Below are 22500 nucleotides of genomic sequence, written 5' to 3'. Positions count from 1 at the left end.
GAGCGCTTGACCGATTCAAGATTTAGATTTTAACGTTTAACTGCTCGATTTAAAAACGTAGCTACAGTAACATTAGCGTTATAACTCTTAAATATTGTGCTTGACGTTTGGGACGTGTTTGTTTGAGCTCTGCGCTCCAATCTTGTGTCTTTTGCAGCGTCTCGAGCTTGAAACGGCATCCTAGTGCTCAAGTTTAAATCCTGTTCATGAAGTCATTTTTTAGTGTTTTATTTTGATTGCTTTTATTTTTTAATTATTTATTATTTTTTTCATTTAGTTTTCATTTTACATTGTTTTAGTGTTGTTTTTTTTTGTGTGTGGCAATTTTACATTTATTTTTATTTACTTATATTTTATATTTTATTTTAAAAATTATTAATTTGACATGTTTATTAATTTAATTTTAATAAGTGTTTTTTTTATTCTTATTTATTTATTTAATTTTTACATTTTATAATTTTAATCTTTACGTCTTTTGTTTTGATTTATTTATATTTTAAATTTTATTTTGGGTGTTTTTATTTGTATTATTTTTATTTTAAAATGTATTATTTTAATTTGACATTCGTAAAAAATGTATTTAATTTCTATTATTTATTTATTTATTTCATTTTATTTGATATTGTTTATTTTAATTTGTAATTTTTTTTTTTAAGATGACTTGCTAAAATATATTTGCAGAAAAGATGCATGAAATATGAAGGCAAATATTGCACAAAGCTTGTCTTAAACATATTCTTTATGTTCAGAAAATAATTTAAAATAAAGAAAAATGCATAATATTTCTTACCCAAAATGTAGACATTCAGTTTTAGAGATCAAGCCGACTCAAACTCTTCCTGACTGTCAGTAAAACAGCAGCAGATGATTATTAACAGTGAATGAAAATGAATATAAATAGAGTTTTCCATTGTTTTTCTGTATGTTGGTGTACAATAAATGCGTCTAATTGTAACGTTTGCTAATATTTTTATTCAAAACTGTGATTCCACGACGACTTTTAAAAATAAAACAAAACACAACATAAAATCAAAAAACAAAAAACATCACGCAGCCGTGCATGAATTTCATGGATGTTTTATTGATGGTGACGTGAGCTGATACTCTGATTGATTGATCTGGTCTCTCAGCTGTCTCAATAAGGGGGTAAAGGTGAAGCTCTGAGGATCCGTGCCATCCTTCGCTCTCCTCTGGTTCCCACGGAGGATCTGGTCGGCATCATTAGCATCCCTCTCAAGATGCCCTGTCGTCAATAAAGGTGCCAAACACTCATCCTAATTCTCACATTTTAAAAGCTTCATCATAATTCATCCGTCTGCAAGCTCTGCTGTATATTCAGCAGCATGACGGTGTTCCATTTTAAAGTGAAAAAAACACAAAGTGATAGAAATGTTTTATCTAAGTACTTACATGAATGCGTGCAGGTGAATCAGTCTACTTAATAGCAAATTAATTGCACGTCAGTTTGTGCTGAGATATTGTGTGTGTGTGTGTGTGTGTGTGTGTGTGTGTGTGTGTGTGTCCGTCAGACGGCAGCGTGTCTGAGCCTGACATGTCATGCCACTTTCTGCCTTCGGACCACAAGGCCCCCATGGTGCTGTTCCTGGAGCGCGTGTACGGCATCGAGGACCAGAGCTTCCTGCTGCATCTGTTAGAGGTGGGCTTCCTGCCGGACCTGAGAGCCGCCGCCTCGCTGGACACGGTCAGTGCTTTGAAAATCCAGATCTTCAGACTGATCTCACTTACTGTGCTCTATCTTTTCTAACTGATTTACGGTTTTGATAAAAATGCATAAAAATGAAGAATAAAATCATACAAAAAATCCCATAGACTTACATTGATGGAATCTATCTATCTATCTATCTATCTATCTATCTATCTATCTATCTATCTATCTATCTATCTATCTATCTATCTATCACATAGCAACCTCCCAGAACCACCGTAGCAACAACCTAGCACCCACACCAAAGTACCCTAGCAACCACATAGCAACACCCTAGCAACCGCAATGAGTACCCTAACAACCGGCCTAGCAACCACCCCAAGTACCCTAGCAACCGCATAGCAACACCCTAGAAACCACCCCGAATTACCACCTAACAACAGCATTGCAGCACCCGTTCCCTAGCAACAATCCTGGGTACCACCGCGCCTAGCAACACCCTAGCAACCACCCCAAGTGTACCCTAGCAAACCGCATAGCAACACCCTTGCAACACCCCCCGGGTACCCCTAGCAACCGCCCTAGCAACACCCTAACAACCACCCCAAGTACCCTAGCACCACCACATAGCAATACCCTAGCAACCACCCTGAGAATCTAGCATCTATCTATCTTAAAATTTCTATCTATCTCTACTTCAGTATTCTTTATTCAAACTTCAGACTTCTTCAGCTGAACACCTTCAAACTACAAGCTTTTAAACCGCTTCAAATAGGCTTTCTCAAGCCAACTTCAAAGTTTGTCTAGTTTAATGTAAAAGTGAAGTAAATCAGTGTTGCCGTGCAGTGAATGATATGTTGTTTGTTGCACTGCATGTTTCATAGAGTTTTTTCTAGCGTCAGATCGCCTTGCAAATATGTGCAGTTTAACATGCATTTTTTAGGAACGCAAGTGCACAAAGTTCAGTTTATTTACACATTCGCTCCAATTTCCAACATTTCTGTGGATCGAAGGCATTTGGGCATTTCACCAGTATTCCAGTATTCAGATTTTGAAGAATTTAAAACATAAATATTAGTGTTGTAACGTGCAGTGTGAAATATTAATTATTATTAAATTACGCAATTATAATTATTAATTTACAACAGTAGAATATTTATACCTATATTTTTTAATTAGTTTTAACAGTAATAGACACTGTATACGTGCATCTTTCTATACCACATAATTTTAAAATAAAAAACAAAATCAAACTAAGAAATCTAAATAAAAACTCTTGCAAAAAATATTAAATATTTTGTTTACTTGTCATGTGACCATTAACCAATATGTTGTTAAATGATTTAAATATTAATTTGAAATATCTGGCAGACTTCATATATTTAACCTGCATTTTGTGAACAGGTTTGCACAATTTCCAACATTTATGTAGATGTGAGTTTACAGCATTTAACCAGTGTTACACCCGAATATAAACTTGACTATTTTTGAATTATTTAAAACATAAATATTAGTATTGTAACATGCAGTTTAAAAATAAAATAATTTAGCCCTATAATTATAAAGCATTCATTTTTTATTTTACAGGACAATTGTGATTTACAACAGTAATATATTGATATCTTGTTGCATCTTGTTTCAAAGCAGCTTCACAGAAATAAACAGAAAATACCAGTGTTTTATGTTGTAAAATTCATCAATTATGAAGACTATGAGCTCAGTTTCTGCAGTAAAGCGGCGCTCTACAGAAGACAATAGAGTCATTATTCAGATCAATTCAGTTTTTTTTTTTTTTTTGCTTCATTGCTTTGTTTTGTTTTATTTTGTTCTGTTTCGTTGTTTTGGTTTGTTTTGTTTTGTCTTAGTTTGTTTCATTTTTTCTCGTTGTTTTAGCTTGTTTTGGCTTATTTTTTGTTTTGTTTTGTCTTGTTTTGTGGTGGGTGTGTGATTTTGCACTTGCAGGCACCGTCTTCTTTAAGACATGATTGAATGTCAGATGTTTTGAATTGGGATGAGTTGCTTTTTTGTTCCTCTTTTTTAAGTCGTTTTGGATGAAAGTATCTTCTGCAGCTTTACCCTTATTGATGCATACTTTTAACTGCTAAATCAGTGGATGCAACTTTAAAGATGAAGACAGTCAGTGTTTGTGTGGTTACTGAATTTGATTCTCTACACCCTTGCGAACTGACAAAAAAAACTCAAAACACAGCGACACTTGAGATGTGATAATGAAAACCTCATGCAGCGTTTCAGATGAGTCATTTTCGAGTCCTTTTGATTCATATTAGTCATCTCTGAGGTGTTGTGTTCGTTCCCAGGAGGCTTTGCGCACCACAGAAACAGCTCTGGCAATGAACAGGTACATCGGTTCGGCCGTGCTGCCCCTGCTGACCCGCTGCGCTCCTCACTTCTCCGGCACAGAGCATCACGCTGCGCTCATCGACTCCACGCTCTACACTGTCTACCGCCTGTCCAAGGGCTGTTCGCTCACCAAAGCCCAGCGCGACGCCATCGAGGGGTGGTCTGCTGGCCATCTGCAGGTGAGAAACAGGCTGCTCGTTATCATGCAGTAATGAAGCTCCTGATCACCCTGTCAGCCGCTAGACTGCAACTTGAATGAAACTTAAGGCCCTTTCACAGCAAGAACGATAACTGTAACGAAAACGGCAACGAAGTCCATGGCACAACTATAGCAATAACGTCACAGAGGAACGATAATGTTGCAGTCCCATTCAGAGCGATCTTTTCCAGCTGATGTATGATAAAAACATTGCAAACAGCGAGCTTATAGTAAACACAACATTATGATCCGCTTGTGTGGATGCTAATGTAGTTATCGTTATAGTTGTCATAGGTTTGTTATAGTTATTGTTATAGTTATCACTGTAATTATTGTTATAGTTTCATTATAGCTTCCATTATAGTTATTGCTACAGTTATTGTTGAAGTTATTGTAGTTTTGTTATAGCTATCATTATATTATTATAGTTGTAGTAGTAGTTACACTAGTTATTGTGGTTTCATTATAGTTATCACTATAGTTTCCATTATAGTTTTTGCTATTGTTTTTTTATAGTTATCGATATAGTTATTGTTGTGGTTTGATTATAGTTATTTTTTAAGTAGATATAGTTATAATTATATCCTGTTATCGTTATTACTATAGTTATCATAGTTATTGCTATAGTTATGTTATAATTATTGTTATTGTTATAGCTATAGTTATCTCTATAGTCTTCGTTATAGTTATAATTATTGTTATAGATATAGTTATCGTTATAGTTTTTGCAATAGTCATCATTATGGTAATAATTATTGTTATAGCTATAGTGGTTGTTATAGTTATTGCTATCATCGTTATTATAGTTATAATTATCATTATAGTTATCGCTATAACAATCGTTATAATTATCGCTATAGTCATCATTATAGTTATCATATTTATCACTGTAGCTGGGGGTATATAGTCATCGCTATAATCATTGTAGTTATAATCAGTGTTATAATAATCGCTATAGTCATCGTTATCGTTATAATTATCGTTATAGTTATCGCTGTAGTCATCATTATATTTATCATTATAGCTATCACTGTAGCTCAGAGTTATTACTATAGTCATCTTTGTAGTTATAATTATCATAATAGTAATCGCTATAGTCATCGTTATAGTTATAGTTATATCGTTATTGTTAGTGCTATTATGGTTTTCATATATATCTATATATACAACATTATATTTATTGTTATAGATATTGCTATAATGGTCATTATAGTTATAATTATCATTATAGTTATCATAGTTATCACTGTAGCTCGGGTTACAGTTATCACAATAGTCATCATTATAGTTATTATTATTGTTATAGTTATAACTGTAGGTATTGTTATAGTTATCATTATAGATTTTGTTATAGTTATCTCTATATCCATCATTATAGATATTATTATAGTTATCGCTATAGCCATCATTATAGTTATGGTTATAGTTATCGCTATAGTCATCATTATAAATATAGTTATAGTTATCGCTATAGTCATCATTATAGTTATTATTATTGTTATAGTTATCATTATAGATATTGTTTATAGTTATCTCTATATCCATCATTATAGATTATTGTTATAGTTATCGCTATATGTCAACTCATTGTAGTTATAAAATTATGATTATAGTTATAGCTATAATGGTCGTTATAGTCATCATTACAGTTATCACTGAAGCTCGGGATATAGTTATCGCTATAGTAATCATTATAGTTATGGTTATAGTTATCGCTATAGTCATCATTATATTTATGGTTATAGTTATCGCTATAGATATCATTACAGTTATCGCTATAGTCATTATTATAGTTATGGTTATAGTTATATAATGCTGGTTTTAAGTGGTTAATAGGACAGTAATAGAGCAGTATTGTCTGTCTGACAGTGGCTTGTGTGTGGACTGGAGTCAGATCTCGTCTGTGTGTTGTGTTCAGGTACCTCAGACCCTCCATGCTCCAGCATCTTCTGCGCCGACTGGTGTTTGACGTGCCGTTGTTATCTGAATACTGTAAGATGCCTCTGAAGGTAAACACGTCTCACGATAACGTGACAGAGATTGTTTATACTTTGACTATTTCCTTCCATTGCTCTGTAGTTTGACTCCACCCCTTCAGTTTGAGCCACGCCCACATTCATCATGCAATTTGACTCAATTTGACTCCCCTTATTTTAGCTCCGCCTCTCACTCATCAGCAGTGGATGTTTTTTATCCATCCCTGCTCTTGTTTTAGGCTCTTTACTCATTTAATGTCCATTAATGACTCGTTAATGTTTCTGTGAGGACACACAGATGAAGTGTTTTTATGAATGCCACATGATCGTGTTTCACAGCTGCTGACGAATCATTACGAGCAGAACTGGAAGTATTACTGTCTGCCGTCCGGATGGGGGAGTTACGGTCAGGCGTCTGAGGAGGAGCTGCTGCTCACCAAGAAGATCTTCTGGGGAATCTTTGACTCTTTGTCTCAAAAGGTGAAGAGATTTGGGCAGTGGCTGTACACAACCATTCATGAGCTTGGCATGAATAGGTTTTTTAAATAATAAAGTAATGCTGTTATTCATCAAGAGTGGATTAAATTAATCAAAAGTAACAGTGAAGAGAACTCTTACTGACCCCAAGTGCTTGAGCGCTCATTTAGCGTCTTCTGAATGACTGTGTTTGCAGAAGTACGAGCAGGATCTGTTTAAGATGGCCATGCCGTGTCTGAGTGCCATCGCTGGAGCTCTACCACCGGACTACATCGACTCCACGCTCAGCACCACGCTGGAGAAACAGGTGTCTGTCGACACGCAGGGAAACTTCGACCCCAGACCCGTAAACACAGCCAAGTACGTCCGACAGAGCAAAATCTGCTGAAAAAGTCATCGTGATTACATTTACGTTGATAGCTCTGGACATTTTATATATAGTATTTTAAACTAGACAAAAAAGTTCGGTTTGTCAAGACAAACTTTAGGTTGGCTTGAGAAAGCCTAGCCTGAAAGTTTTACGCAGCAGTGGTTGCCTGACCAGAGAGTTTGAAAAAGTTTGAAAAGTTTAAAGTTTGATGGCAAGTTACTAGCATGTCACTAGCATGTTTCTAGCATTATTAGCATGTTACTAGTATTTTCCTAGCATGATAAGCAAGTGACTAGCATGTTTCTAGCATGATTAGCAAGTGACTAGCATGGTTCTAACATGATTAGCAAGTGACTAGCATATTCCTAGCATGATTAGCAGGTGATTAGAATTTCGCTAGCATGATTTCCAAGTGACTAGCATGTCGCTAGCATGTTTCTAGCATGATTAGCAAGTGACTAGCATTTCGCTAGCATGATTAGCATTTGACTAGCATGTCGCTAACATGTTTCTAGCATGTTTAGCAAGTGACTAGCATGTCACTAGCATGTTTCTAGCATGATTAGCATGTTACTAGCATTTTACTAGCATGATTAGCAAGTGACTAGCATGTCGCTAGCATGATTAGCAAGTGACTAGCATGTTGCTGGCATGATTAGCATTTGACTAGCATGTCACTAGCATGTTTCTAGCATGTTTAGCAAAATGACTAGCATGTCGGTAGCATGTTTCTAGCATGATTAGCATGTTACTAGCATTTTACTAGCATGATTAGCAAGTGACTAGCATGTTCCTAGCATGATTAGCAAAGTGACTAGCATGTTCCTAGCATGATTAGCAAGTGACTAGCATGTTCCTAGCAAGATTAGCAGGTGATTAGCATTTTTCTAGCATGATTTCCAAGTGACTAGCATGTCGCTAGCATGATTATTAAGTTACTAGCATGTCACTAGCATGTTTCTAGCATGATTAGCAAGTGACTAGCATGTTCCTAGCATGATTAGCAGGTGATTAGTATTTATCAATCATAATTTACAAGCAACTAGCAAACATCAAAAATAATTAACAATCAACTATCTAACATGCTAAAATATTAAAAAAATTATAAAAATTTAAAATATGTCATAGAGCCAGGATATTTTTTAACATTGGTTTAATTTAAACAGTTCTGTTGTGCAGCATCTTATTTGACAAAAAATATAAATGCAATGTTTTGCATTAAATTTTGGTATTTTTGTTTGATTACATTTTGAAAGATTGATTCAATTGTTAAAGTTTTTTTTATTATACACCATTAGTATGAAATCTAGTGTTGGGTAACCCAACCTTTTTTAACCACAGTTTTTCAGACCACTATGCACTGAAATATAGCAAAAATGCTTTAAATGGCATATTGTATTAAAAGTAGTACTCACATTTAATGTGAAACTTGAGCTTAAGTCAGATAAAACAACTAATTTAAATATCGTCGCTGTCGGGCGGAAAACTTCTATTTTCTAAAACGATACCACTTTCAAAAAATAATATATATATGTTTTTTATAATTAAACAGCATCGTCAGAGTTAGTATTGTGGCTTTATATATGATCAGACACTTGCATGTGCCATTACAATATTAATATTTTATGAAAATCAAGCTCAAATGGAGTTATGAAGTTTTTGACCAGCGAATGACGGAGATCTGTGTTTTGTCCGTCATTAACAGCTGCGTCTGGAGCAGGGAGTGCATCGCATTACATTTTCATTAACTTACAGGTTATAAAGTTTATTGTAGCTATATGGGCGCTCAGTTTTTGATATCTCCTGATATAGAGTTACGAGGTTTCGCTGACAGTTTGAGGATCCAATGGAGTTACGAGTTTTAGTCACAAGCTCTTTTAAAAGCTTTTCATTGGTGAAATATTTGTAAAACCCACAAACAGACATAAAGATTATTAATAGCACTGATTTAAAACAATAAAAATAACAAAATAAAAGTAGCTATAAAACACTGTTGTAAAAAACTCATGTAATAAATACAAAACCAATCACTAAACACATCAAAGTAATTAGATTACTGTAGTAATTACTCTTTTTAAAAAGTATTGCATTACTTATTACTAATTACTGTAAGTCGAGCAGTACAAGGAAAAGCATGAAACTGCTTTTAATTCTTTCAAATAAATAATATCAAATTGCATAAATTATTCTTGAACTGACAAAAGTATTTAAAGGGAGAAGGTTACATTAAATTAGATGTTAAATTTGATATTGAATTGTTTTATAGTCTATACAGTATTTAATGCAATTACATGAGAAGTAACTGTAACAGAAAAATTACCCCTTTCAGGGGAAAAGTAATTAAATTACAGTTATTAATTATTTAGTAATGTATTACACCTGACACTGATTAAAGCATCAATACAGAATCCTGAAAAAAAAAAGAAGAAGGAAACCACAGAATTTAGAGGAAAATAAAAACGGATTTCATGTGACACTAAATTAAAAGGAGTGTAATATTTACATTCACTCTCAAGCTTCCTTCTCTATTAATAAATATCATGATAAATATCGATATTGTATGATGATATTTTTGGCTTGAGACGCGTCTCGTCATCACGTCACAGTCTGAGATGATTTGATCGACGCTTCTGTTTTCCTCTCAGCATCTGCCTGCCGGAGAAGCTGGAGTACATCGCAAACAAATACGCTGAACATTCCCATGAGAAATGGGCTGCTGAGAAGGTGAGAGAAACACAACCGCGTCTTCACTTCCGTCAGCCGCTCGATTCAAGCTGTGAAATGTTCATTAAACACATGAGAGTCTCGCCAGGGCCACGGCTTCTAATCTGATCACGCTCATGTTTTGGTTGTTTGGTTGCTCCGATCTGTGTTCAGGTGCTTCTGGGCTGGAAACACGGAGAAAACATCGACGAGAAAGCAAAAACTCACCCGATGCTGAGATCCTACAAGTCCCTGACGGAGAAGGTACAACACAGACACGCATTTCCCCTTAAAATCTCCATCATAACCCCATCACAACGACTGCCAGCACGCTTTCTGTCGGCAGGAGAAGGAGATGTATTGCTGGACGGTGCGCGAGTCCTTGAAGAGCATGCTAGCGCTGGGCTGGAGCATCGACCGCACCAGAGAAGAAGAGAGCGTGTTTCAGCAGAGAGACATCTAAAATACTCACAGACTTTATACTGGATCGTCAGCTCCATGTAATGACTTATAATGTTTGCTAACTTTGTAAATGCAGTGATTTCATCATTAAAGGGATAATTCACCCAAAAATGTAATAACATAAATAAGTTTTGTGAGGGATAAGTCAATACCAAAAAATGTAAAGTAGTTCATTTTTTTATCACCACCCCACTTAAAATTTGTCAAGAGTCCGCAAATCCTCAGAAGTCCAAAAATAAAGTGCATACATCCCGAACTGATGTGTTTGTGTAATAAAAAGTCCTCCTAAAAAAAAATCCATATTTAAAACTTTATAAACCGTAATCTCTAGATTCCACTAACTGTTGTAACCCAAGCCGTGTGAGGCGCTTTTTATGATGGATGGATGCACTTTATTGGACTTCTTTTGCATGAGGACTTTTAATATCAAATAACTCTATTTTCAAATAAATCATGCGATAATTAAATTTTTTAGTAAATGATGTTCTAATAAAAATCCCTCTAATAAACCATCCCCTAAAAAGACCATACTATAATAAAAAGCTAGTTCTGAAGGATTGTGTGAGGTCAGTCCGATAAAAATTTTTTTGGGTGAACTATCCCTTTAAGAGTCCAGCCTCGAATAAGATGCTAGGATCTTAGACAATGAGGTCAGTCCGATAACGCAGAACACATTCACAGACGTGACGAAGCGTTTGTTATCGTGTGCTTTCAGGGGAACGGCTTCAATCCAAACCCGCTGGACATGAGCAGCGTCCTTCTGTCCAGAGAACTGCAGGTGATCTGTTAACATGAATTTATGCATTAGTTAATGTTATGAGACTGTGATTTTAATCTGGACATATTTTAAGGGATTAAATACAGAACCGTATTTATAAAATAGGCCCCAGAAAAAATAAAAATAAAACATTTTAACCTCAGGTACAGAAATCATTTATTTATTTTATGGACTTATTTTTTTTGTCTAAATTGAATTTTTAAAAAATTTTTTTTTTTTTTTTTTTTTTTTTTTTTTAATTATATTGTTAAATATTTAATCTGGAATAAACGGTGAAACTGATATGGCAATAAATGGCAGTAAAATTTAGCAATCCTTATTAATACTATTTAATATTGAGACTGTGATTTTAATCTGGACATATTTTGAGAATGTATTTTGTAATATTTACCCATAAAAAATTAAAAAAAAAACATTATCTAATTAACAAATTTTTTTCTTTTTTTTTTTTTTTGTCCAAAATTAAATTTTAAAAAAAAAATTTTTTTTTAAATAATAATAAACATTTTTTTATTATATTGTTAAATATTTAATCTGGAATAAATGGTGAAACTGATATGGCAGTAATAGTTATTTAGCAATCCTTATTAATACTATTTAATAACAAAATAATTAATAATTGTAACTAATGTTTTTTTTTTTTTAAATGCATTAATAAATTAAGACGATCTTATTTGTTAACACTGGTTTGTGCATCAACAATATATTTCTGTATGTAAATTAAAATTTTTATTAACATGTTATAACCAAAACTGAATTTCAGTCTTGCGCTACAGCGCCACACTGGTCAAACTGCGTTATTGCAGGCTCTTACATATGAGATCAAACGACTATTTGACGACAAAAATATTTGTCGACATTTTCTATAAACGATAATGTTGACTTATCGTTTCAGCTCTAAAATGAACAGCTGTATTAGTATTGTCAGCAAATGATAATGAAACAGATAATTATTGTCTGTATATAGCTGTGTATATCCCAGCGATGCTAGTGTGTTCTAGACAGATTCTGGACTTTCCACGGCTAATAGAGTCCATCTTCTGTTCTTCAGTCGATGGTTGAGATCGTGGCTGAAAACTATCACAACATCTGGGCCAAGAAAAAGAAGAGTGATCTGTGCAGCAGAGGTTAGTTTCTCTCGTGAGCGTGGCGTGTTGTGAGGGTCACGCGTGACGTGTTGCGTGTTCTCTCAGCCGCAGGAGGAGCTCATCCGCTGCTGGTGCCCTACGACACGCTCACAGCCAAAGAGAAGACCAGAGACCGAGAGCGAGCGCAGGATCTCTTCCGCTTCCTACAGATCAACGGATACGCCATCAGCAGGTGCGTGCGCCTTCACACGCGTGTCACACGCATGAGCACCGGGTGTAACGCCCCTGCTGCTGTGTTTCAGGCGTCTGAAGCACATGGAGCAGGACTCGTCCTCGATGGAGAAACGCTTCGCCTACCGCTTCCTGAAGAAGCTGCTGAAGTACGTGGACTCGGCGCAGGAGTTCATCGCTCACCTCGGTTAGTGAAAGCACTTCTCTGAGGACAGAGACGCTCGTTCTGTCACAGATTCATGAATTAACTTTCACAATCTCACTCGGTACAGAGGCGATGGCGACCAGCGGAAAGAATGACAGATCGCCACATGAACAGGAAATCAAGTTCTTTGCTAAGGTTTGAGAATGATCTCTGAATCTGAATGTGTGAGACACAGGCGTGATGTAATTACACACACACACACACACACACACAAACAAAAACTAAACACACACACACACACACACACACACACACACACACTTATTTATTTATTTATTTATACATTTAATATGATGTAAATGTAATTATATTAAATCCTATGCTTTTTATATTTACATATTTTACAACTTAATTATATTAATTATAATTATTAATTAGTTTGTTAATTATATATAAATAATGTTACATATATTAAATATATTATATTTTTATTAATAATTATTTATTTTATATTTAATTTTTTATATATTAGTTTCCTTTTATTTTTATTTATTTTATTATTTTTTATTTTTATCTAAATGTATATACTTATATATTTAATATAATTAAAAGTTTTATTCTATATTAAAAAATAAATATCATAATTACATATTAATTACTTATTTTAATATTTTAATTAAATTTATATATTTATATTTAAAATAAAATAAAAAAAATTTTAAAATAATAAAAAAAAAAATAAAAAATAAATATAAAATATAAAGATTTAAAATAAACCATTAGATATAGATTTAAATATATATAATATATATATATATATATATATATTAAATTAAAGCAAAAGAACAAAAAAAGCCATGCTGAGTTCAATTTCCTGTTGACCTGTTGTACTTCCTGTAGGTGCTCCTCCCCCTCATAGACCAGTACTTTAAAAACCACTCGCTGTACTTCCTGTCGTCTCCCACTAAGAATCTGAGCAGCAGCGGATACGCGTCGAACAAAGAGAAGGAGATGGTCACCAGGTGATGAGCGGCTAATGTCACACAATCACAGAAACATGTATCTCACAGTCAGAAACTTGTCGGTTTAATTTACCTCTTCACTCGTCACGCTTCATTTATAAATCAGGCACATGCTGGTTTATCTGCTTTATGATGGTATTTTTGTAGCTGCTTCTTCTCTGCTCACCTGTCTAAGCTTGCGTTTCTTCCTTCCTCTCGCTGTCTCCTCACTTCCTGCTGCGTTCTGCTGGTCTCTAGTCTGTTCTGTAAGCTGGCCACTCTGGTTAGACACAGGATCTCTCTGTTTGGTAAGATCCCCGCGTCTGTCTGACGGTCTCTCGTGCTCATCGAGTCGCTGCTTCTCAGTGCTTTATGGTTTGTGTTTGCAGGAAGTGACTCCACCACTATAGTCAGCTGTCTGCACATCCTCGCACACACGCTGGACACCAGGTACGACCTCACTTCCTGTCAGTATCATCAGTACGTTCATGATGCAAGTTTTTTTTTTTTTACATTCAAGGAAGAATTGTTATTTTATAAAATAGGCGTATCTGATCAGCAGCTTCTCATTGAGAGAATGTGAAAAAAGTTTTGAATGTTATTACTGCATTTTCTCCTTTTTATTAATAATGAAATTACACATGAACCAGACCAAAAAAACTATGATGCAAAATATATATATATATTTTTCTCAATATTGCTGAGAAATTTTATTCGAATATATCGTTGCTTGAAATTTATAAGAACATATAATCTGAGAATTATCAATATTAATCACATTGGAATGAATATAATTTAATTTAATTCCTTTGAGTTTATAACTCATGATTGCTCCAAAAATGTCCAAATTTATTAAACCTACATATTTACATATATATTACAAAACAACATGAATATTACTCTCAAAAGGTTTTACTTGCTTAAACTTTCAGTTCAGATGAAAAACTTGGTTCATCAATAGATGACACACAGATGACATAAAAGTTTTTTGATACTAATATATTTCAGATCATTTTTCAGAAAGTGTTTTTGACACTAAAGGCGCTCCATACACAGCCGGGTCAAAATGACCCGAACACAAATATGTCTTGTATTTCTTTAAAAAATAGTGTAAAAAATCTGATAAAAGTAAATGATGTATGTTTTGAGAGTCTTAAAGCATTTGCAAAGTTTCATACCTTTACTAAAAACAATGCATTTTTTAGAAATGTTTCTGTATCTGTTCTTGAATGCGTTCTGAGGGTTAATGCGATGGGACTGAGATGATGCTGTAGAACGCTTTCTCTCTCAGGACTGTGATGAAGACCGGATCGGAGCTGGTCAAAGCCGGTTTGAGGACGTTCTTTGAGAGCGCGGCTGAAGATCTGGAGAAGACTCTGGAGAACCTGAAGCTGGGGAAGTTCACACACTCGCGCAGTCAGATGAAGGGCGTCTCGCAGAACATCAACTACACCACAGTGGCTCTGCTGCCCATCCTCACCGCTCTGTTCGAGCACATCACTGAACACCAGTTCGGCTCCGACCTTCTGCGTGAGTCAAAACATTGCAACCGTCACACACACTGGAGAGTAATGCTGACCTCGTTTACTTTCTAAATCCACGTTCCTTCTCTTACTGGATGAATTCATGATGTTACACCTCAGAAAAATTCTCCAAAAACACTCTCTTCACAACATAAACAAATAAACAAACCAAACAATAACACAAAAAAAAAAAAACAAAAATAATAATATAATAAACAACCAGAGCCCGAAAACAAACCATTTAGTGTAAGTTATTGGTTAATGTTAATGCATTTTACTCAGGGCTTTAGGCTGGTGATGCACAATCAAATGTTAATAAAATATTTAATTAAAATTGTCAATATTCCAATTAAAATATATTAGTTTACATTAATAAATATGTAAAATATTGTCAGTATTTACACAGTAATTTAATTCAGGTGAATGTTAATTTAAGAGGTCAGCAGTAATATCAAATAATGACAGATGTGATGATGAAGCATCGCTGTTGAGACACGTGGATGTGATCTGGAGGTACAAATAAAACTGATTGCAGTTGACATTAACTTCGGATGTCCCTCTAACTGTTACTCTGTGATCAATCACTACAGACTGTATAATGCTGTCTGTTTTGTGTTGTTTGTCAGTGGATGATGTGCAGGTGTCGTGTTATCGGATCCTGACCAGTTTATACTCGCTGGGGACGGGAAAGAACATCTATGTGGAGAGGTGAGCGCACGCTGAGTCTGCGTTTAACTGAGAGTGACGCATTTGACCTGCTCTTACACTGTGTGTGTGTGTGTGTGTGTGTGTGTCTCAGGCAGCTGCCGGCGCTGGGCGAGTGTTTGGCGACTCTAGCCGGTGCGATGCCCGTGGCGTTTCTGGAGCCGCAGCTCAACACACACAACCCCTGCTCCGTCTTCAACACCAAGACGTCTCGAGAACGAGCTCGTGAGTTACACACTCCTCTGAGTCACGTTCACTCAGTGAACACATGGGTGCAAAAGCCTCGTTTTCACCATAAGCTTTAAATTCTGTCATGTTTGACGCCATATCTCATCTCTGGCACAACTCTACATTCATGCACCATCGCTGGACAACCATAAACTATCTGCAGATTCACATATTAATCAAATTTCTCCACAGACCAAAAGAAGAGAAATAAAGTGAATTGTGATTTTTTTTTTTTTAGTTTTATGCTTTATGCATGTTTTATATATGAGATGTGTGTGTGTTCAGTCGTAGGGCTGCCGGAGTCGGTGGAGGACGTGTGTCCTGAGATGCCTCGTCTGGACGGTCTGATGAAGGACATTAATGACATGTCAGAGTCCGGAGCGCGCTACACAGAGATGCCGCACGTCATCGAGGTGGTGCTGCCCATGCTGTGTAATTATCTGTCCTACTGGCCGGCCCGCGGGCGTCTGCAACCTCCTGGATGAAGCGCTCTGCAGCAGCACCGTCACCTCCGAACACCTCAGCCTCATCCTCGGGAACATCCTCAAGATCCTCAACAGCAACCTGGGCATCGACGAGGCCTCCTGGATGAAGCGCATCGCAGGTGAGCGGAAGAACATCTCCCATAATGCATCTGCAGTCAACATGTGGCTTAAACTGATTTTATTTCAGCTAGTTGCCAACATTTCTCAAGTTGAAGCACTGTAACTAAAACCTAAAGTGCAATAAAAATTAATGAAGAACTATATACCATATAAATATATATATATATAAATATACATATTATATAATAAACAGCAATTATGACAAACAGCAAAAGTATTAAAACTTTAAAAGTTCAAACAGAACTTTTAAAACTAGAATTGAAATTCAGAACTGTAATAGAATCTCAAAATAACACTCATGGACTCAAAAATCATGATAAAAATATAATTTAATAAAATCTACATAGACATTTAAAAAATAATGAAAAAAAAAAAAAAAAAAAACAAAAAAAAACTTTATATTAAAAATAAAAAAATAAAATAATAACAAAAAAAACAACAACAACACCAACAAAAACAAAAACAAAAAACATTATTCCATTATTATTTAATTAAAACTATATAAACACGTTTAATAAAATAATACAAATGACCAAAGGAAACACACACACACACACACACACATGTTTGTTTTTGTGAATTGTGGGGACATCCCATAGGCGTAATGGTTTTTATACTGTACGAACTGTATATTCTATCACCCTACACCAACCCTACCCCTTACAGGAAACTTTGTGCATTTTTACTTTCTCAAAAAAACTCATTCTGTATGATTTATAAGCGTTTTGAAAAATGGGGACATGGATTATGTCCTCATAAGTCCCCCTCTCCTTGTAATACCTGTGACATACCCATGACATTATACAAAAACACAAGCAACAAAAGATGTTAAAAAATTAAAATGAAGATGGAAAACACACACACACACACACACACACACACACAAGCAACAAAAGATGTTAAAAAATTAAAATGAAGATGGAAGAATTAAAAATAAATTCAAAATATTAATAAAAACTAAGATAGTATCTCAGTACAAATTACCCCAAAGAAAAACAACATCAACAAAAGTACTAAAACTTTCAAATAAAAATGGAAAATTTAAAAATAAAATAACTTCAAAATATTAGCAGAAACTATAGTAGTATCTCAAAATAACTGTCATGAACTCAAAATTCATTACATTATTATTTAATAAAAATTACATTGACATATTTAAAAAATAAATAAATAAAAAAGACAAAAAGCACTTAAATTTAAAGTAGAAAATGTTAAAAATAAAAAGGATTTCAAAATATTAATAGAAACTATAACAGTTTCTCAAAATAACAGTCATGGACTCAGAAAAGATGTAAAAATTACAAAAAACAACACCAGTTCTGAAACTTTGATTTCTTTAGGTCATCTAAAGCATTACAGACATTAGTGTGAGTTACTGGATGTACATGAACATTTTGATCAAACCATTCCTGATCCTATGAGCACCTGCATCCTAATATGCCTGCTTCCCTCCTGTGTAGTAGATGAAAACCTGAGTCCTCATCAGATACAGGACTGTAGTCTGTGACACGTGTGTGTGTGTGTGTGTGTGTGTGTGTGTGTGTGTGTGTGTGTGTGTGTGTGTGTGTGTGTGTGTGTGTGTGTGTGTGGCAGTGTACGCTCAGCCCATCATCAGTAAGGCGCGCGCCGATCTGCTGAAGACACACTTCTTGCCGACGCTGGAGAAGCTGAAGAAGAAGACGGTGAAGGTGGTGTCGGAGGAGGAGCTTCTGAAAGCTGATGGGAAGGGCGACACCCAGGAGGCGGAGCTTCTGATCCTGGATGAGTTTGCGGTGCTGTGCAGAGATCTGTACGCCTTCTACCCCATGCTCATCCGCTACGTGGACAACAACAGGTGACGGATGACAAGACATCAAGATATATATATATATATATATTTTTGTAAAATTATTTAGATTATTTTAATTTTACATTTTGATGAGTTAATTTTTTTTTATTAATTATTTAAAAAAAATATCAGTTATTTAAATTTTACATTAATTTATTTATTTGTTTTTTCTATTTCAGTTGCCTTCATTTTAAAATGATTTATTTTAATTGCATATTTTTATTATTAAGTGTTTTATTTTGATTTGTTTTATTTTAAAATTATTTTAGTTTTACATTTTTATTAAGTTTATTTATCATTAAAATTAAAAATTAAATTATGAATTATTAATGTTTTATTTTGATTGTTTGTTATTAATCTTTTTTTAACATATTTATGATTTAATAAATTATTAGTTTTATTTTGATTATTATTGTTTTAAAATGATTTTATTTGTACATATTTTTATGTAATTATAAGTGTTTTTATTTTTATTTTTTAATTATTCATTATGGTTTAATTAATATTTTAAACTGATTTATTTTAATTTTACATTTTTATTACTAAGTGTTTTATTTTGATTATTTGTTTTTATTTTAAAATGATGTAATTTAATTTTACATATTTAGAATTATTTATTAGCATTTTATTTTACATTTTTATGTTTTACATTGATGTAATATTTTATTATTTAATTATTTGATTGTTTTTTTAATTATTATTTAATTATTAGTGTTTCATTTTGATTTGTTAATTTTTTTAGTTATTTGTTTTTATTTTATTGATTATTATTTTATTTTTTATTTTTCATTAAGCATTATGATTTAATTAATCATTTTTTATTTTATTTTTATTGTAATTTTTTTTTTTAAATGATGTAATTTTACATATTTATGATTTAATTTTTTATTAATATTTTCATCAACTCACAAACCCCAGTTGTGAAAGGGTGATGCAGCTGTCGTGCATCTGATCTGTTGTTCTGTGGTTTCAGGTCTCGGTGGCTGAAGGAGCCGGATGCGGATTCCAATGAGCTCTTCAGGATGGTGGCAGAAATCTTCATCCTGTGGTGTAAATCACACGTAAGAGCCGAGTCCATCAGCAGCTTTATGAGCTCATTTGAAGCGCCGGCTGTAATATCACATCATGGAGGTCTCGTTAAAATGAGCGTTATTTTAATCACACTCGGTCCAGAGAGCAGCACATTATGATTCAGAGCAACATCGCTCTCAGAAGCAGAGCGTCAGGAGCTCAAGAGGCTTCACTGTCTGTGTGTTTCTCTGCAGAACTTCAAGAGGGAAGAGCAGAACTTTGTCGTTCAGAACGAGATCAACAACCTCTCGTTCCTCACCGGCGACAGTAAAACCAAGATGGCAAAGGTACGAGTGAGAACTACCACAGATCCCCTGCATTCACTCTCACACACACACACACACAAACACAAAATCACAATGATTTAACACTTCTTATCAATCAAGGATGCATTAAATTGATCAAAAGCGCCAGAAAAGACATTTTTAATACCAAAAAGGATTTCTATTTCAAATAAACGCTGTTCTTCTGAACTTTCTGTTCATCTGTGAATCCTGAAAAATAAAATGCATGATGGTTATCACAAAAATATTGTGCAGCACAACTGTGTTCAACATTGATAATAATCAGAAATGTTTCTTGAGCAGCAAATCATCATATTAGAATGATTTCTGAAGATCATGTGACACTGAAGACTGGAGTAATGATGCTGAAAATACAGCTGCGCATCACAGAAATATATTAATTTTTAACAGATATTCTCATAGAAAACAGCTGTTTTAAATTCTAATAATATTTCATTATTTTTAATGCTGCAGTAGTGTACGGATGACAACATGTTGATTGTATTGTGAAGGATATCGATATACGAGCTGCTTGTGAAGGCAAACCTGTTTTAATCTTTCATCGCACCTTCCCCTTCATAAACACACACTAAAGCTGTCATTAATAACTAATATCACACTTGAGCTCCCTCACATGCTGATGTCCGTCACGAGATCATCGCTGTTAGATTTGTTTTCACTGGAGAACAAATGAAAGCTCATAAACCTGTCACACATACTCAGATTCACTAAATGCATGTGTTTATTAATGTAAAGCTATATAAACAGAACTCCTTTTAATTGTACTTTGATTTAATTCATAGCCCTTTATTTTGATTGTTGATCATTTAAACATTTTTTTTTTTTTTGCATTTAATTAATTTTTATTTTGATTGTTTTTAATTTTTTGGTTGTCTTTATTTTAAAATCATTTTTTGAACTTTACATTTTTATGATTGAATGAATTATTGGTTTTTATATCAATGTTTAATTAAATTTGATACGTTTCATTTTTTATTGTTTTATTTTAATTTTTTAAATTTTTTAATTATTCATTTTAATTTTAGATATGTATAATTGAATTATTAATGTTTTATTTTGATTGTTTTTTATTTAACATTATGATTTATTTAATTGTTTTTACTTTAATTCTTTATTATTATTATTATTTTACATTTTTAAACTATTTTCTCACTTTGATTGATTTTATTTTATATTAAAATTAATTTTATTCAGGAATTATTTATGAATTAACTTTTTTTTAACATTGATTTAAGTTTAGGTTATTTTTTATTTTGACTGTCTTCATTTTGAAATATTTTATTTTATTTTTTAATTGTTTAATTTAATTTTTTAATGTTAAGGATCATTTTTTAACGGAACTGATATAGCTTTTGATTCAATCACTAATGATAAAACACCTTTATAACCGAACACACTGAATAACTCTCACAGGAAATGGAAAATATTACTCAATCTCTCAAAGCAAACTCAGTCCCGTTTGGATTGACTGGATTCATTTAGAAGTTTTGCTGGTTTTGATCTGGTCAATTAATCAGTGATTGAACATTTTCTTGAGCGTTTCCTGTGTGAATGTCTTCTCTAACTCTTGTTCTGTCTCTCTCCTTCATGCACAGTCATTCCTCCCCAAGGTACAGTGAGCTGCATGAGCTCTGATCACTGTCTCCGTGTCATGTTTGTCTGCAGCAGCGGCCGTCAGATCAGCTTCATTACAGTCACAGCTGATTCACCACTTCACCTGCATCAGAGTTTCACTGCCACTTACTCTGGCACAGATATACGGTTACAGTGTTCGTTTCAGCATGATTTTCTGAAAGTCTCAGTGATCTGGGTGTTTGTTCTGCTGTCAGTCCGTCAGGATTCATCAGAGAGAAACATCAAGAGAAACACGATTTTTGTGAGACAGTGTTGTTTTAGTATTATTTATATACCGTTATAGTATTCATTAATAGTTTGAATTAGCTTTTTTATATTGCCAGTTTCCATTTTAATTTAGTTTTTAGTACTTTTAGTACTCGTTAACATAAATTTGGTTTTATTAGTAGTTTCATTTTTATGTTGATTTAATATTATTATTATTACTCATTATTAGAGACAAAATCACAAAAACGTTAAAATTATTGTTGTTATTTATATTTCTTTTGAATTTTATTTATTTTTATTTTAGTAATTTTAGTTATCTTGTTACCTTGTTTCAGTTAGTTGGCAAGGCATTTTTTATTTTAGTACTAGTTTGGTATAGTTTATGTGACCTTTATTTCTGTATTTTTGACTGACAGGAGTGGTTTGAGATTGATGTGAACTCGGGTGGCTTTGTGTTGATGATGATGATGATGATGAGAGTAGATGAAGAGCAGAGGTTAAAATTTGTGTCCTGTGTGTGTATGTTGGACCTGCCGTGTTTCGGCAGTGTCTCTCATGTCAGTTGTGGTCGTCGCTGGTGTGTTTGTGTTGTTTGTGGTTTCTTCTGGTTCTGTGTGTCTAGTGTTGGCTTTTTTTTTCAATCTTTTTTGAGTTTGTGAATGATCATCAGACAGCGTAAGCTTTTGTACAGATGTCATTGATCTCTGAGGAGGGTTGTTTGTTCCTCAGATCAGTATTTGATTGTTTTTTTACTTTATTGCTGTGTGTGTTTCAGGCTGGAGGTCAGGATCAGGAGCGGAAGCATAAGAAGCGTCGCGGAGACTTTTACTCCGTCCAGACGTCTCTGATCGTGGCGGCGCTGAAGAAGATGCTGCCCATCGGTCTGAACATGTGCACGCCGGGAGACCAGGAGCTCATTCTGCTGGCCAAGATGCG

The 22500-nt window shown here is 34.1% G+C and overlaps 1 protein-coding gene across 1 annotated transcript in view; it reads left to right on the top strand.

Moving 5' to 3' along the window:
• LOC109086031 (ryanodine receptor 3-like) overlaps nt 1-22500 on the top strand; it is a 68848-nt gene that overhangs the window by 10211 nt on the left and 36137 nt on the right. The window contains 27 exon segments of the mRNA XM_042725202.1: nt 1131-1248; nt 1530-1702; nt 3985-4186; nt 6126-6235; nt 6542-6682; nt 6876-7039; nt 9695-9773; nt 9927-10016; nt 10099-10212; nt 10870-10992; nt 12044-12119; nt 12186-12312; nt 12383-12498; nt 12584-12651; nt 13357-13478; nt 13716-13765; nt 13847-13907; nt 14749-14987; nt 15607-15688; nt 15780-15910; nt 16199-16391; nt 16393-16517; nt 18112-18352; nt 19320-19407; nt 19612-19704; nt 21318-21332; nt 22340-22500. The exon segment at nt 22340-22500 is cut by the window's right edge and continues 10 nt beyond it. Coding sequence (XP_042581136.1) covers nt 1131-1248; nt 1530-1702; nt 3985-4186; nt 6126-6235; nt 6542-6682; nt 6876-7039; nt 9695-9773; nt 9927-10016; nt 10099-10212; nt 10870-10992; nt 12044-12119; nt 12186-12312; nt 12383-12498; nt 12584-12651; nt 13357-13478; nt 13716-13765; nt 13847-13907; nt 14749-14987; nt 15607-15688; nt 15780-15910; nt 16199-16391; nt 16393-16517; nt 18112-18352; nt 19320-19407; nt 19612-19704; nt 21318-21332; nt 22340-22500 — 3302 coding nt within the window.

The sequence above is a fragment of the Cyprinus carpio genome, chromosome B6, assembly GCF_018340385.1.
Source record: "Cyprinus carpio isolate SPL01 chromosome B6, ASM1834038v1, whole genome shotgun sequence".
Taxonomy (NCBI): domain Eukaryota; kingdom Metazoa; phylum Chordata; class Actinopteri; order Cypriniformes; family Cyprinidae; genus Cyprinus; species Cyprinus carpio.
The sequence above is the reverse complement of the archived record's forward strand: the minus strand, read 5'-3'. Positions and strand labels throughout refer to the sequence as shown.